This window comes from Scophthalmus maximus, chromosome 2, assembly GCF_022379125.1.
Source record: "Scophthalmus maximus strain ysfricsl-2021 chromosome 2, ASM2237912v1, whole genome shotgun sequence".
Classification (NCBI taxonomy): Eukaryota; Metazoa; Chordata; class Actinopteri; order Pleuronectiformes; family Scophthalmidae; genus Scophthalmus; species Scophthalmus maximus.
In genome coordinates, this window is record NC_061516.1 from 6,338,888 (window position 1) to 6,353,587 (window position 14,700).

The 14,700-nt window shown below is 43.3% G+C and overlaps 1 protein-coding gene across 3 annotated transcripts; it reads right to left on the reverse strand.

Annotated features, from left to right (window-relative positions):
• Positions 1 to 914: 914 nt before the first annotated feature.
• On the reverse strand, positions 915 to 13,128 carry LOC118301231 (tumor necrosis factor alpha-induced protein 2). 3 transcript variants are annotated; one of them, XM_035626516.2, is made up of 14 exons: positions 12,910 to 13,128; positions 12,468 to 12,576; positions 9,942 to 10,493; positions 8,957 to 9,174; positions 7,824 to 8,580; positions 7,628 to 7,742; positions 7,436 to 7,546; positions 7,219 to 7,319; positions 6,792 to 6,902; positions 6,544 to 6,679; positions 5,254 to 5,376; positions 4,979 to 5,134; positions 3,830 to 3,951; positions 915 to 1,766 (listed from the first exon to the last, which is right to left on the reverse strand). In XM_035626516.2, the coding sequence occupies exons 3-14, from the start codon at positions 10,466 to 10,468 to the stop codon at positions 1,451 to 1,453; spliced, it is 2,793 nt and encodes a 930-aa protein (XP_035482409.2). In that variant the 5' UTR covers positions 10,469 to 10,493; positions 12,468 to 12,576; positions 12,910 to 13,128; the 3' UTR covers positions 915 to 1,450. The 3 variants fall into 3 exon arrangements, with proteins under 3 accessions (XP_035482409.2, XP_035482407.2, XP_035482408.2); XM_035626514.2 differs by lacking the exon at positions 12,468 to 12,576 and having other exon boundaries at positions 12,910 to 13,127; XM_035626515.2 differs by lacking the exons at positions 12,468 to 12,576; positions 12,910 to 13,128 and adding an exon at positions 11,652 to 12,416.
• Positions 13,129 to 14,700: the final 1,572 nt, after the last annotated feature.

The window sequence follows — 14,700 nt, forward strand, 5'->3', positions numbered from 1 at the left end:
CCACTTAAGTCATGTGGGCCCAAGTCAAAGTCAGTAGGGAAGGGATACGCTGGGCAAAGTGTGTGTAAGTGTGTGTAAGTGTGTGTATATGTGTCCTACCACACCGGCAGGGATGAGGATGTTGTGGAGCAGGTTCCAGATCTTTAGGCTCTGTGCTAGCAAATAAGGCCAGAACTATCTTTTAGCAAACATAAACTTCTCTTGTATAAATTTAAAGTAAAAAGAACTATAACAAACTTTCATTTAATATCATAAATATAAAACACTGTTATTTTAGCTGGAAGCATTACATATAAATACCGGTCCTGTGTTCAGCTCAACTCTGCTCTGTTGTTGCCAACAGTCACCAATCACATTGAGCATCTTTCGCATACGAAACACTATAAACACCATGACTCGGCTGGCCGTGTGATTAACAAGAGCTCATCAAGTGAACATGACAGCGGACATACAAAAGACCACGGGCAGCAACAGCTAACGTGACATGCCAAATTGTAGCCGGATGTCAATAGCAGTCCGTGGCGTGGCCTCACGTTGATACAAACATTTAGTGGCTTTCGCCGCGACTCACCAATTCGGCACTCAGAGTTTTCATTCAACAGCGTTTTCGGCGTCTTGGTGGACATTTAAGAGGTTCGCACCAAAGAAACAACCCATTACACCTTGCAGGTTACATGCGTCTGTTGAACCAAACTTGAGTTCCTGACCTGCAGGCAGCAGCTCTTCTCCATGCGGTCGCACCAGTCTTCTGACTGACGCTCACCTGCTGCTGCATTTCAGGCAGCTGCGCGATGATTGGCCCGTTTTCATTTTGATTCACTCATTTCATTACGCGACCCGGGTTGCATATCCATTCTCAGACATGACATAACGCAGAGCTCAGTATTAATTCCCACAACATCAGAGCTGCCGAATCGGTTTAATCTACCCAGTCAATGGGTTTTTATTATGGTTCCAGCAACAGATCCATTTCATTCACAGTGACAGTTCGACACATTTCCATACACTATTTCCTCACATACATATGCACTATATACCAGAGAATGGGTATATATGGTTGGGTAAATACATGTTAAACAGCAAACACCCTAGATCATATTGCACTGCATCTGCTGGCAGTTGTTTCTGCAGTGGTGTGCAGGCTTAAGAAGATTTAAGAAGTTACATTTTGAGGATATTTTATGTCACTTATGTATTTCTGTTCTTGTTTAGGTCAGAATAAAACAACTGCCAATCATGATAACATTACATTTCACATTTCCATTAAAAAGGGTTCGATGGAGAAATGTCAGTAAGTAAGTGAGCGTGTACAGTACGAGCAGTACCTGAGGTCAAGTTTCCTGAAATGTCTGGTAACAATATTTGGTACAGTTTGTGGTCAAGGTGCATGTACATCTCTTTAATATCTTCACAGCACGTCTGTGACTGCTTTCCTAACAAACACCATCAGCTAGTCTTCTCTGTGAGGTTTGTTTGCATCTTCCAAATTCTCGGCAGGTTGAGGTGCTGCTTTCCTGGCACTTGTCCTGCGGTTTCTCCTTGGACGGTGCTCTGAGAACCAGTTGGAGACGGTCATGGCCAGGCGCAGGAGACCCAGGCTGATGCAGTGCACCTCCGAGGTGATCGGGATGTCAGAAAAGAGGGCGTGGTCACGGCACATGAGGGCACTTCTGCACTCAAAGTCTCTGACGATGTTGAGGATCTCCTGGCGCTCCGCCTGCCGCATCATCCCCCGAATGTTCAGCAGGGTGGAGACGTGCTTCTTCCTGTGCAGAGGAAGGATATCAGGAGGAGGAGAAGGGAGGTAGACGGGTGTGAATGACAGTTGAACATTGTTTGGTGTCATCAGGCTGTAATGATTGTGAGTCAACAATGAACAGTCATATCTCTGAGTCACAGCATTGGTTACTGGTAAAGAACAGCAGAGTTGTTGTCACTGTACAGAAGGTTTTATAAGTTGTCACTACATTAAAGGTCCAGTGTAGGATTCAGGGGGACCTATTGACAGAAAATGAATAAAATAGTATATGATGATATACTATTATAGACAACTTGTGTTTGTACATGTACATAAAATTTCCATTTCACATACATATTATCATTTTGTTTTTTATTTAGTTTTTATTTTTCTCCCTTGCATTTCTTTTTCACACGAGTCACCACTACATATTAATTGTATACGTGACAAATAAACCTTTGAACCCCAGTTTAGCCATTTTGTTTTTAAAACACACTGTGGTCATGCACATATTAATGCTATGCAATAATACAATGGCTCAGAAAATAAAACAAATGTCATTTCAAATAATTTTTGTCAACCCGAGGGCCCAAGGTTGTTCTTACATTATGCTTATGGCTAATCTAAAAAAACACATTAGGAAATTTATATTTGCTATTTATAAGCCATTTTATAGATCCATTATTTTCAATATATTATATTTAACCCTATATAAAGAATATAATTAGGATATAGCACTGAAAGGTTATTGGTTTTTGACAAGTTGGTATCCATACAAATAATTTCTCTAAATCTCTGTCTACCTGTCTACCTGTCTGTCTGCCTGCCTGCCTGTCTGTCTGTCTGCCTATCTGTCTCTCTGTCTGTCTACCTGTCTACCTGTCTGTCTGTCTGTCTGTCTGTCTCTGTCTCTCTGTCTGCCTATCTGTCTCTCTGTCTGTCTCTCTGTCTGTCTCTCTGTCTGTCTGTCTGTCTGTCTCTCTCTCTGTCTCTCTGTCTGTCTGCCTGCCTGTCTGTCTGTCTGTCTGCCTGTCTGTCTCTGTCTGTCTCTGTCTATCTGTCTCTCTGTCTGTCTACCTGTCTGTCTGTCTGTCTCTCTGTCTGTCTGCCTATATGTCTCTCTGTCTGTCTGTCTGTCTGTCTCTCTGTCTATCTGTCTATCTGTCTGTTTTGTGACTGTATTGCTGAGGCCCCAAGGAAGTACAATGTCAACTGTGGAATTTTTTGGATGAACGTCTTTCAATAAAACTGAGGGACCAAGATTGCTCTGTTTGTTTCAAACTATAAACATCATTGTCATGGTAACCATATTTGAGCTTGACGGGCACTGCTCCGGTTTGGATTCATGACTGAACAAGGAGGAAAGACTGGAAGGAGGCTGGAGGTTGGAAGGACTGACACGTATTCCCAAGTGTAGGCACAGACTATGAATGGACTGTTCTGCACCAAGAAAGCTCACGGAAGGCCGGTAGTCCTTGATCTCTTAAAATACCAGCAGGGGATGCCATGCAGTAAACAAAAGGGATGAGTCAAACAGTTAGTTAGCATGTCTCCATGTCCCAACTACTGTGTTCTGCTCTCCGCCTCCACTCCTCTCCCCCTTTGATTCCAAGTGGCACCAGTCTGTCTCCTGCAGGGTGGCAGGAACAGGAAGTACTCGGCAGCAGCTTCCTGTCTACTCCGCGGAGGGTTATGCGTCACATGTGGTCATAGGTTGCCAACCGTCACCTGAGTCTTAATCTGTGCACAAACAGCCTGAGCGACTGGGACCCCCCCGTCCCCCCATCCTCCCGAGGCCTCTCAGCTTCATCCATTCTCAAAACAGACCCTCACTCCTCTCCCAAAATAGCAAAGTTAATGTAGATATGTTTCCGTGGCCCTTTTCCTTGTTTTGATCCATTGTGACACACACACAAAAACATACATAGTCTTACAGTTTCTCTGTTTTGGCTATGTGCCAAGAACAGCAATCTGAATGTGTAGTCGTAAGCATAAAAGAATATACGACCTTTGGGGATATATCTGTTTTTATAGACGCTTCCTGGTCGCAACAGAAAAGTTCCAACACTGTTAATTTGTTTATACCCTCACCGTATATCTGGAAACTCTTTCACCAGGACAGCAACCTCCATCTGGATGGAGGGAGTGTCCTCCAGGAGAATGATGTCAGCTAAGTGGCAGATGATGCTGTCCAACCAGGATGAGCTTGATTCCTGAATCAGAGAGAAACTATTTAATCATCATGCAACTAAATGAGCATGGAATTGAATTCCAATAGGCTTCCTTGAGGAAGTTCGTTTAACTCCATGCAAAGTTTACTGCACTTGTTATGTCTTATCCCTGTTTATCCAAAGGGCTTCTTCTTCTTCTTCTTCTTCCACTCAAACCTGTGTTCTGAAGAGGAAGCATGACTGGCAGAGTAGTGAACAACCAAACCTTCAGAGAATACATGGATTAACACCCTCCAATGGTCAGAGGCCGACCATTTTGATGATTTACTGAGTGAATAACAAAACTCCACCTCTGTTTTTCTAGGTCCTGTTTTTCCGTCAAACACTCAGGAAAAAGAAAGCAGAATTCTTGGCATTCGCTAAAAATAACGGCCTCTGTTTCAGACGGCCATTAAAAACTAATCTATCCCCAACTCCAAGTTCCCAGTTTCCACAGATACTTCATTTCACTCCTCGGTGAAAAAGGCCATCAAGGCCATCCCTGAGCCACATCAAAGTAGGCCAGCTGACAGGAACAGGAAGTTCCCTCTGAACACAGCGGCTTCCTGTTGTCAGCCGAGGTGACGGACACTTGTTTGAACTTGCACACACAAAGGGTGCAAATGCCACACTGACAGGCCAAGTTGTTTTACACCCTCTTCCCCGCCTCTGGCAAGTGCTAACGTAAGCCTGGTTCATCCATCTCCATCTCACTGACGGCAACCATTTTTTAGCCCTCCGTCCTGTATCAACACTGTCTGAGTTATTCCTGACCTAGGAAGTTTGAGGGTCAGGCCGCATTCACAGCCGCCAGGCTCTGCGTTCCTTCTCGCCAGCTCTGCTCACCGTTTGGAACAATCAGCATTTTGGAATCATTTATCATAATCGAGGTCTCCTGAAAATGAATTATTTGTTTTGTCATGCATGCAGAACATGTCCTTTGCAGGCGAAGCCAGTATAAAAACATTTTTATTGACATTGCTTGAATAATTTAAATAAATGTAATGTTTTGCGTGAGGACCAGACTCACCAGATCTTTAAAGAGTCCTTTCAGCTGTTTGGCCTCATCTTGCAGACGGAAAGCCATCCTCTTCCTCATCTTGGAGGATGTGCAGATGACCCGTCCCCGCATGATGGCTCGGACATACTCTACCAGGACGCGCCGGTGCACCTCACCCACCAGCGTCTGTCAATCACTCATAACATTAGTCCCTGACTGGTAACATACAGTATGACCTTCAAGAAAAAACGGCATTTTACTGAAACATGTTATACACCAACTTCATGTGATCACACAGGTGTTACCTGATATGGTGGAGAGTCCATCCGCCTGAACTTCTTGAAATGGTGTTTAATGCTGGCTTCAATGGCCTCAAAGGCCTCTGTGTTGTTCAGCCATTTTCTCTTCATCAGTTTGTCAAAGAAAGGCTGGAATGACAGTACACAAAGAACTTTTATTCAAATACTTGAGTACACTTTTGAGGTACTTGTACTTTGCACCACTTTATATTTCTGCCCCCCCCCCCACATTTCCAGAGGAATATATTGTACTATATTGTCCTACATTTACTGTATCTAAAAGCTGTAGCTACTAGTTATTTTGCAGACTAAAATTTCATCAGCTTATGCAACATTAATTGCTGTGGTTAAAAAATATTAATCAAATATCAAAATATGCAGCAATAAAACATGAACAGAGTGCATAGTAAGTACTTTCTGTTTTCATATTTGGACTGACCTTAACTTTACACTCAGTGAATGTTCACACTGTGAAATTGCCACTGCTAATTGAGTAATAGATCTGAAGATTTCTGCCTGCACTGGTACAAAGTCACATAAGATGACAGCTGACAAACTCCACGTACGGGAAAATGAGACATTTTCAGACAGATTTTTAATCCATCTCACGATACAAATACACAACTGACATCTAGCATATCAGGGGAGCACTGCGCAGTCTGCTAGCTGAGAGTGAGCTTTTGAGGAGCTATATTCTGATCATAATCAGGTTCATAATTTAAATTTGCGTTAGTACTTGAAAACATCTACAAACACATCTGTTTCCTCAGACTGTCCGTTCCTGCAGCTCCACTTTTCAGCCTCTGTCTGAAGCTCTTGGTTTTAGCTCCTGTCTCTTTAGGGCCCCTCCCTCCCAATGAATCCCAGTCTGCTCTGATAGGCCAGCTTTGGACCACTCTCTTGTGATTGGTCAACAGCTTCCAGTGCGTGCAGGAAGTCCTCCCGCTCTCGCTCTCCACGACATTGTTGGGGGCGTGTTGGACTTGCGACTCTGCATGCTTGATGCATGTTTGTAATAAGACGTCACCATGTTACGAAAGTATCGGCAGGACTACTGACGAGCCGTGTAAGGATCTTCTGGAGCAATGTTTTCTGTCGGGGAGAGGAGCTCCTTTTACCGCACACTTTTGTCTTTTTTTTGTCTCCTTTAACAAATCAACTGAATCTGATTGAGGGTTTTTTGTTGAAGAAAATATATTTAAAAAATGCTTTAGGTGACGTGGCAGTCACGGGGAGTCTTGTTAAAGGGAAACAAGTCTAAAAGACTGGGATGGGACCTGAAAATGTCTTACTCACCCTGATGTGCTCAAACAGTCTGTCCGTCAGCACCCTCACTGACTGGTTGAGGATCCTGTCCAGGGAGGAGTTGGCTCTCTGCGCTGACTCCTCGCTGCCCTGTGCGTCACACTGCCTGCAGCGCTCCACAAAGGATCTGGAAAGAGACAAACAGGAGATATGGCGCTGAACTTTCAGCGACTGCAATGCTTCCCCCCAAAAATAAAATAACATTCAGCTGAATAATATTGGCACCATTGTTTTTCTACCTGAGAGGAGGGCAGCAGTTGACAAGAGCTATGGTCCTGGAAACATATCCATCCCCTCGGTCTCCAAATTCTGCCTGAGTGTCATGAAACATCTCCACCTTTCTCTGGAAACTTAACACATGCAGGTTTTATGACAATGCTGATAGTAATCTATAAAATCTATGAAATAATAATGCCACTGGGGCAAATACTGGGGCATTCAAGACACCCTTAAATAAAAAATACATATCCAATAAAGGCCTGTTTTTTTAAACAGAGACTACTATTCCAGTATTACTAGTAGTACTTGATACCTGCTGAAGTTTATTCATTTAGTTTCTGCCAACTGCATATCGTGCAAGTTCAACCAGTTTTGCTTTCAGTTTATGACTAAATGTTTATCTGAGTTTATCTAAGTAATACCTACTTACTGATAGCCTGTACTCACTTATAGAGAAAGTCAGCCAATCCGGTGAGACTACAGCGAGCCACTCTTGCCCCTAGAAACTGGTTCACAGTTGTGGATCTTTCCAAATCCACTTTTAGCCTCTGGAATTGCAAAAGAAGAATCATTAGAAAATTGCAATTTGTTTTTTTTTTTCTACTTTAAAAAAATCACGTGAAATCTGATTTCCTTTTAACAGTGAAAATGGGATGAAATGTACCTGGATGACAGAACGTGCTAGGTGTGACTGATACTCCTCTATATGCAGAGTCTGAGCCCATCGCCTCTCCTCTTCATCCAGAACCTGATGAAGCTCTGATGTCACATTGTCCTGGAAATCACAGAAAAAATCAAAATGTACCTGCTGCCCAAATTTTCTGAGAATCAGAAATGCAAAAATAACATTTCTTACCCTGACAATACTGATGCAGTCCTGCTCGAGCCTGTCCACTGTGTCCTGAGGCAGAATGGCTTCCAGGGGGGAATAGTTGATAGGTGTGGTTGTGCCAATTGTTCCTAGAACATCCCTGGTGGACAGTGATGAATTATTACCGAAACAGTTCAGCTCTCTGGTCATTATCGCATGGGAGAACCCGAGATCACCCTACCTGTTGTAGATGTTGTAGAACCAGTCCAGCAGTGAGTAGACATCTGTAATTTGCAGTGGGCCACAGGTTATAGTCCGAAGACGTTTGGCCACGGCTCGATGGTAGCTCTCCAAGTACACCTGGAAGGCCGAAAACTCCTCTGGATAAATGGACACAGCATTCCTCCTTGCTGCATCAAGGTCATCCACCATTCTGCTCCTCAGGCGGTCCAGGTATGAGGCCAGTTGTCCTGCCTGGGTATCAACCTGATGCGGCAGGCTCCAGTCTGCGGCCTCCGCCACAGCAAATCTCCACTTCATCTTCAGCTGGCGGGGCCGCTGACTGGGCTGGATCTGCGGAGCCTCTTGCTCCGGCTTGGTCACCTCTCTCAGGGCCCAGGCAGCGTCAGCATGCTCCTCCTGTTGGATCACCAGTACCACGAGGCCAAGATTGGGACCAGCACTGGGCTGGCGGAGGGACTCCCGCACTACGTCCCACATTTCCTTCTGCAGGGCCTCATACAGGAGCTCCACATCCTTAGCCTTCCGCCGGCCCGAGTCCAGCGTTGCATTGGAGCTGAGGGAGTCATCAATGGATGAGGACGTGAAGTGGATCATGCCGGGATGGGTGCTGGGACATAGTGTGGGAGAAAGGATGGGAGAACATGTAGTTTGGGTTGGCAGGTGAGACAGCAGCTCACACTCTCGCTCCAACTCCTGAATGTGTGTGTCTGCCAGGAGAAGGTCCCTGTGGTTGACCAACTGCAGGATTTCCAGGACTGTAGAGAGCAAGAAGAAAAGAAATCTATGATTATTTGCAACATTCACAAAATGGATCTGTTTTTATGGTTATTAAGTAGCTGTGCGTGTGCCTGACTGACAAATTGGGTTATTTGTTGCTCATTCTGCACATTGTTCTATTTAGAGAGAGGATCCCTGTGGAGTCTGTGAACAGTAGCTTGGTTGAACTTCTATCTAGAGGAACCTGGGGTAGGAGGAAGTGTACTCATTTCCTGATTTCACAGTCTACTGGTGACTGAACCCAGTGACTCGGGGACCTGGGGACCTTGCAGTCTCATCAGAGAGTTTACCAGGATTGCGAGAAAGTACAGCTAAAAAAGTTCTCTAGGAGAAAGGAAAGATTATTCTTATTACCTGAGAGGGGCTCTCTGGTTTTCACCACCGGCTCCTCATCCATGGATTCCTCCTCTGCCTCTTGGGAGGCCTTGTCTGACATGGATTCCCTCTTCAGCTTGCCCAAACTGACCATCTTGAGGAAGGAGGGGCGTCTGGAAGCCTCCACCTCACTGTCTGTGCTCAGGTCCCCACAGGGCAAGCTTTCTCTGCGCTCCTCCTTACGCCGACCTGTAAAGCTGCACAACATCCACAGCAGCAGCAAAGAACATGAATGACTGCCGCTGCAAGGAGCTTCAATAAGTAGACCTAGATCGCATGACTGTGTGACTGGCAATTATAGAAATATAGAGTATGAATGGGAATGCCATTTAGGAGACTCAAGGTTTGCATTGTTTGCCCAGTAGAAGCTATAGTCACACAGCAGCCGTGACTGCCTCTGTTAAAAATAGCTCCATTCATCAAGCACAAGTGAGTATACAACATGTCACTGGAAAACAAAAGTTCCATAGATAACAGGTTGTTATGGCATATTACATAACTCCACAGGAAATAAACACACCATATGCCATAAGTTTTCCTTTTCAATGTCTTCTCTGGGGGGTGGTTGTAGGGAATTTTTTTAATTTTATTTCATTTCTGTTCATGTTATGGTATGCTATTTGCTGTTAATTCCTGGAGGTGTGCTTTTTAAAAATATCAATAAGGAATGTTTATTTCTTATCCTTATTACAAACTTTATCCATAACTGTATTTAGCTATATTTGAAGGATGCATTGTTGCATCCATCCAATGGCACCACTATCCTATTAAAATGCACTTCCTTGTTTTTCTACCCCTTTTCAACCTAAAACATTTTTCTTTTGGTTTATAAAGCATATCTATCACACTTATATTTCATCTTATACTTAAAAAGAAAATCTGCTTGCACTCTAACACACCTGAAGCATTTAGACAAAACATTGTTAGAAATCAGATTTGAACACAGTGTCTGCTTCCTCCTCACCGGAGTAGGGTCATAATTCCCTCTGAGCCTCTGCGTAGCCCTTTCTTTTTCTCCCTCTCAGGGGGGAGCGTATTTGAGTCTCCAGGGCTGTAGTGGGGGTAGTTGTTACCCCATACATTGCGTCCCGAAATGCGGAGCCCCTTCCCCAGTTTTCCAAGGGTCTTGAGGGGAGACACTCCACAGATCCGCTCCAGGGTCCCTCTGAGGGGTTTCCCTTTAGGGTTCCCTGCCCCGTGCCTCTCTGCATTCACCTCATTTTCCTCCTCTTCTCCATCACGGGAGGTCCTGAGCTGGAGGTTATCCCTGACCTTCCCCATGATGAGGCCCACATCACCTCCTTTTCTCTCATCCTCATCCAGGTCCACATCCTCAAAGGGGTTCAGGTTCTTGTTCAGATCCTTCAGATCATTAAGCTCATTCAAGTCCCTGAGGTCCAAGTCCAGCCGAGGCAGGATCAGTTCACCGTTCACTCTGGGGAACTCGTGGCAGCTCTTGGATCGTCCCGGGAGCTTCTTCAGAATGGGCATGGTTGCAATTGAGATTCTCAAAAAACTGAAAGACAAGAACGTGTAAGTGCCCATCACAAAGTATAATGTCCTTATTACCACTGAATCGTCCAGTCCACAGTAAGATAAAAACAGGTGAGACGGGAGCATCTGATTATCTGATTAACTTTCATATGATTTACTATCATTGACATTTCGTCAAACACCAGTCAAACACAAAAAAGGAATCAAGAATCTTATATATTGATAGAAGATTATTAATATCCACAATATTTACAAAAGGCCCATAAACAAGACATGATTCGATCCTTTCTGGGCATAGAAAACAGGTGTGACTGACAACTGAACTCATGATGTGGAGAACCGTATATCAGCCACCGACAGTTTATATAAGCAGAATCAAGAAAACATCCTTTCACATGCTGGTTATGTAATGCACTTCCCAAAGCAAATAGGAAATATGTATTAAATGTATAAAATATTGCTGCATTTACATATGCTGCACTGCAGCTTTGTATGAATATTACACTACTCATAAACAAATACTCATGTGGACCAGGTCAGGGTTGACCCGCAGTTTCTTGAGAACAACCAACGTGTGAGCGACAGGAGTGGTCTGTAAACTGTCTTTGTGAAGGGACTATTTTATACACTTTCTGATCTGATCAAACTCTGAACGATTTTTAATCTGGAGCTGGAGGCAAAATAATCAGGTTCCTTAGATGGAAAGTATTGATTCTGTCCTGGATCAGTGGTTGATTTGTCTTTCTTCTGCTAATTTAGAGAGTCAGTCTAACTCTCTAAAAAAAAAAAAGTAGTTTCTCTCAAAGAATTACTGTTGATTGATTCAGTCAGAAACATGAACAAACACCACGTTAAAAAACAGTCCCGTTGTTCCAGAAGAATGTGAATGAGTAATTTTGTCATTTCTTTTCAGAGACGATGCGTCTGAAGGGGCTTCCTGGTTAAATGGAAACAGAAAAGTTGGAATGTTGATTTATAAATCTCAGTGATTTTTTTCAGTCTACAATAATGTCATTAAAAACAAAGTTACATTGAAATGAGGTTATATTGTGTACAACATTATTGACCTGTCACATAGACACTCTGCTGCACCGTAACAGACGGAGCTGATACAGGGGTAATACCAAGGCTTCGTCAGCATTACACAAATTTATCTGGTACTTTCCAAAGAGAGTCTTACTATAAGATTCCATCTTTGTGTCACTATCCTTCCTGTTCAGCTCAGCTAGGAAACTGTCCGGGGAAACAAAAAATAGGGATTTTTGTTATAAAAGGACTGTTACCTTAAGGATTACATGTTTCTTTGGATAACTCTGACTGCTGAAGTCTCATCGGCTTGAGTACCTTAGAATGTATCTTATTCCTTTTTTTACATCCTTTTTTTCCCTCTCACATTGAAATCTCATTCGGAAGGGAACTTTCAACATGGAGAGGAAGAACAATTGCAGTGATCCAAAATTGTTTTAGTCGAACAAGGGCATGTGCGCATTGTTTTAGGTAAGATATGACAAAGTGTGAACCTCTTCTTTAATGTTGCTTCTATACACTTCTAGTCACAGTCATCTCCAACAGCAGAAGCATTTAAAAAAAGTATTTCAAACACACAATATTCTTTACATATAGCATCAAAATAAATGTATTTTAAAATGATTATCTCATCAATAATATACATATTGCAAAAATATGAAGGGTGCTGGGATGTGAATGTGCTCTGGACGTACATATTTAGATTTCAATAACTTGAGAACCTTATTGTACAATTGGAATCCTAAAAATTAAAAAAGGTTAATTTGATTATTTACAAAAGATATGGATATATTGATATTGATATTGAATTTAAACCCTATTAAACAATCCACATCGATTGTCTCTGTCCAATAGCTGTCTGCACCTGGGGGTTTGAATAGTTTGGTAATGGGTAGTTTTGCAATTTGCTTTAGGATCATACATGTTTACTTCTATAATTTTTTTTTTAATGTCTGAGCAACTTGATTACCTTTGATAGCGTAAGCCCTTTAACTGGTTATCGGCCTCTCGTAAGAGCAGAGAACAGGAAGAGACTCGGCTATAAGAAGTTTAGGATTCCCTCCAAAGGAAAACACTTTCTATAGAAGACAATGGGCGATATGGAGACAGCAGAGACAGTTGTAAGTGTTCTGCTGTGAACAAAACTCAAACAAGGAGTGGGTGATGGACTCCCTCAAATGTGAGTTTGATTTCCACAATTAGAAGAAAAATCACCCAACAAGACAAACAACAGCCTCTAGGAAATCTGTCAGTGAGAATGACAGTTTCAAAACCTATGTCAACAACACAATGAATATTAGGCACCTGATTAGGTAACAACTAGCAAATAAAATCGAATAACCCAAGAGAACAACACAATATCAAGAACACTGATGTCAGCTGGTCTGCGAGTGTAGAGGATGAGGACTTACCTGATGTGATGGCCTTGCAGTGTTTTAGTTCAATGTCATCCTGGAGTGTGCTGGCTGTGTAGGCTGCCAGGCTAGTGTGTGGATGTGGGTGGCTGCCAGGCAAGTGTGTGGATGTGGGTGTGTGTGTGTGTGTGTGTGTGTGTGACTGATGAATGTGAGAGCGTGTCTGAAAAGTACTCGGTGACTCAAGAGAGCAATGTGGCTGCCTGTGGTTTCCTGACGGGCTCTATTGTGGTGGAAGGTGATATGTTTTCCTGAGGAAAGGCCCGTCCCGTCCTTTCTCCCCCTCCTACGCCACTGAACCTCCGTCTCACCCCCCCTGTCCCTGACACCCCCACCCCAGGGACCTTTGTAATTGCACTAATTGCATTAACTGTACGGAGCAGGAAGATAGAGTTGGAGATAGCGTTCCCCTGCAGTGCTCTATGATTGTATCAGCTCCATACACTTGTGTGTTTACATCGCACCCTGACGGATTTCTGTTAGACGTATACGAACCAGTGTATGATGATGAATCAGCGTCAATGGCCTTGAGTTCAAATTCCATTCATTCACCATCGACGGAGTATTTTTCCTCAGAGGAAGACTTTAACGGGGCAGCGAGTGATTTTGGAGAAAGCCGGTTGGTCATGGGAGGCCGACGCGCTAACCACTAGGCCAAAAGCCCTGAGTCGTGGCCCTGTTCGCTGGCTGGAATCGCTTACTCTCCCTTTAAGTGGACACATCTGAGCTACAACGGCAATCAACACCTCGCCACTGCCACGTTGTCTTTGGTTAAATGCAGCGCTTCAAGGTCACCGCAGCCAATGTCACACAAAGAACAGCGCTGTGAAATGAGACAGTTGAAGAATATGTGATGAGGTGTGTGCGTGTGTTGTTCAGATTTGTATTTTGAATAAATATCCAAGCAAAGCAACACGTCGACAAGGTGAAACATCCCATGGGCAAACATTTCCCAACTCCTGCTGTCGTCCCTGTGGCCCCCTCCTGCCACCCAGTGTACAGTTGGAGGTAGGACAGGTGGCAAAGTCCATCTCCAGTCCGCCTGACTGTTCAGACATCACCTCTCTGGACAGTGGACAGTGTAATTGGGACCAATCAATCAATCAGTTAACTCATGAATCATCTATATCATCACGTGTTGTGCGTCTCGTTCAGTCATCAGGCTCCTTTAAGATCTTCCAGCCCTGAATTCCACACAGTCAAATCTGTTACCTTGGTCCAAAAGTGTCATGCTGCATTTCTGTCGGCTTCTTAACCTGCATTATAATATTTCCGTGATCAGTAAACTTTTTGGCTTCATATGTCAAGTATACTAACAACAGCAACATTTTCTTTCTTTCTTTCTTTCTTTCTTTTCTCCTTGGATTAAATAATATCTTCACAATCCTGGTTTCAGCTCCTTCAATTTCTTAAGAGAGCAACAGGAGTTTTAATGGTCAGTGACGAGTGAGATAAATATGAATTTATATCTGCTCATTCACATGTTAACATTTTATGGGACATCCACATGAGTATAACTTTAGATATTTACCATATACTGTATGTCTTCAACTCATTTGGATTTAAATAAACAATCATAAATAGCATATATGTATGACAATGTCCGACACAATGACTAACTGCAAGAGTGACCAAATACAAAGACATGATATTTGTCTGATCTATTGTTTTGAACGACATGGATTGTACAGCTGTACCTATTAAACCGGTATTTCTGTTATACAACCTGCCAAACTGCTCAGATACACATATGCACTGCACATACCTCATAAACAAGAGAGTCACCCA

What these genes read in the sequence shown, in the direction of transcription:
- LOC118301231 (XM_035626516.2), bottom strand. Translation starts at nt 10,468, where the DNA reads ATGCCCATTCTGAAGAAGCTCCCGGGACGATCCAAGAGCTGCCACGAG. An exon ending in TTGGCTGACTTTCTCTATAA is followed by an intron (nt 6,903 to 7,218) that starts GTGAGTACAGGC and finishes GCATGTGTTAAG; the next exon opens with TTTCCAGAGAAAGGTGGAGA. An exon ending in GACTGTTTGAGCACATCAGG is followed by an intron (nt 5,377 to 6,543) that starts GTGAGTAAGACA and finishes CTGTCATTCCAG; the next exon opens with CCTTTCTTTGACAAACTGAT.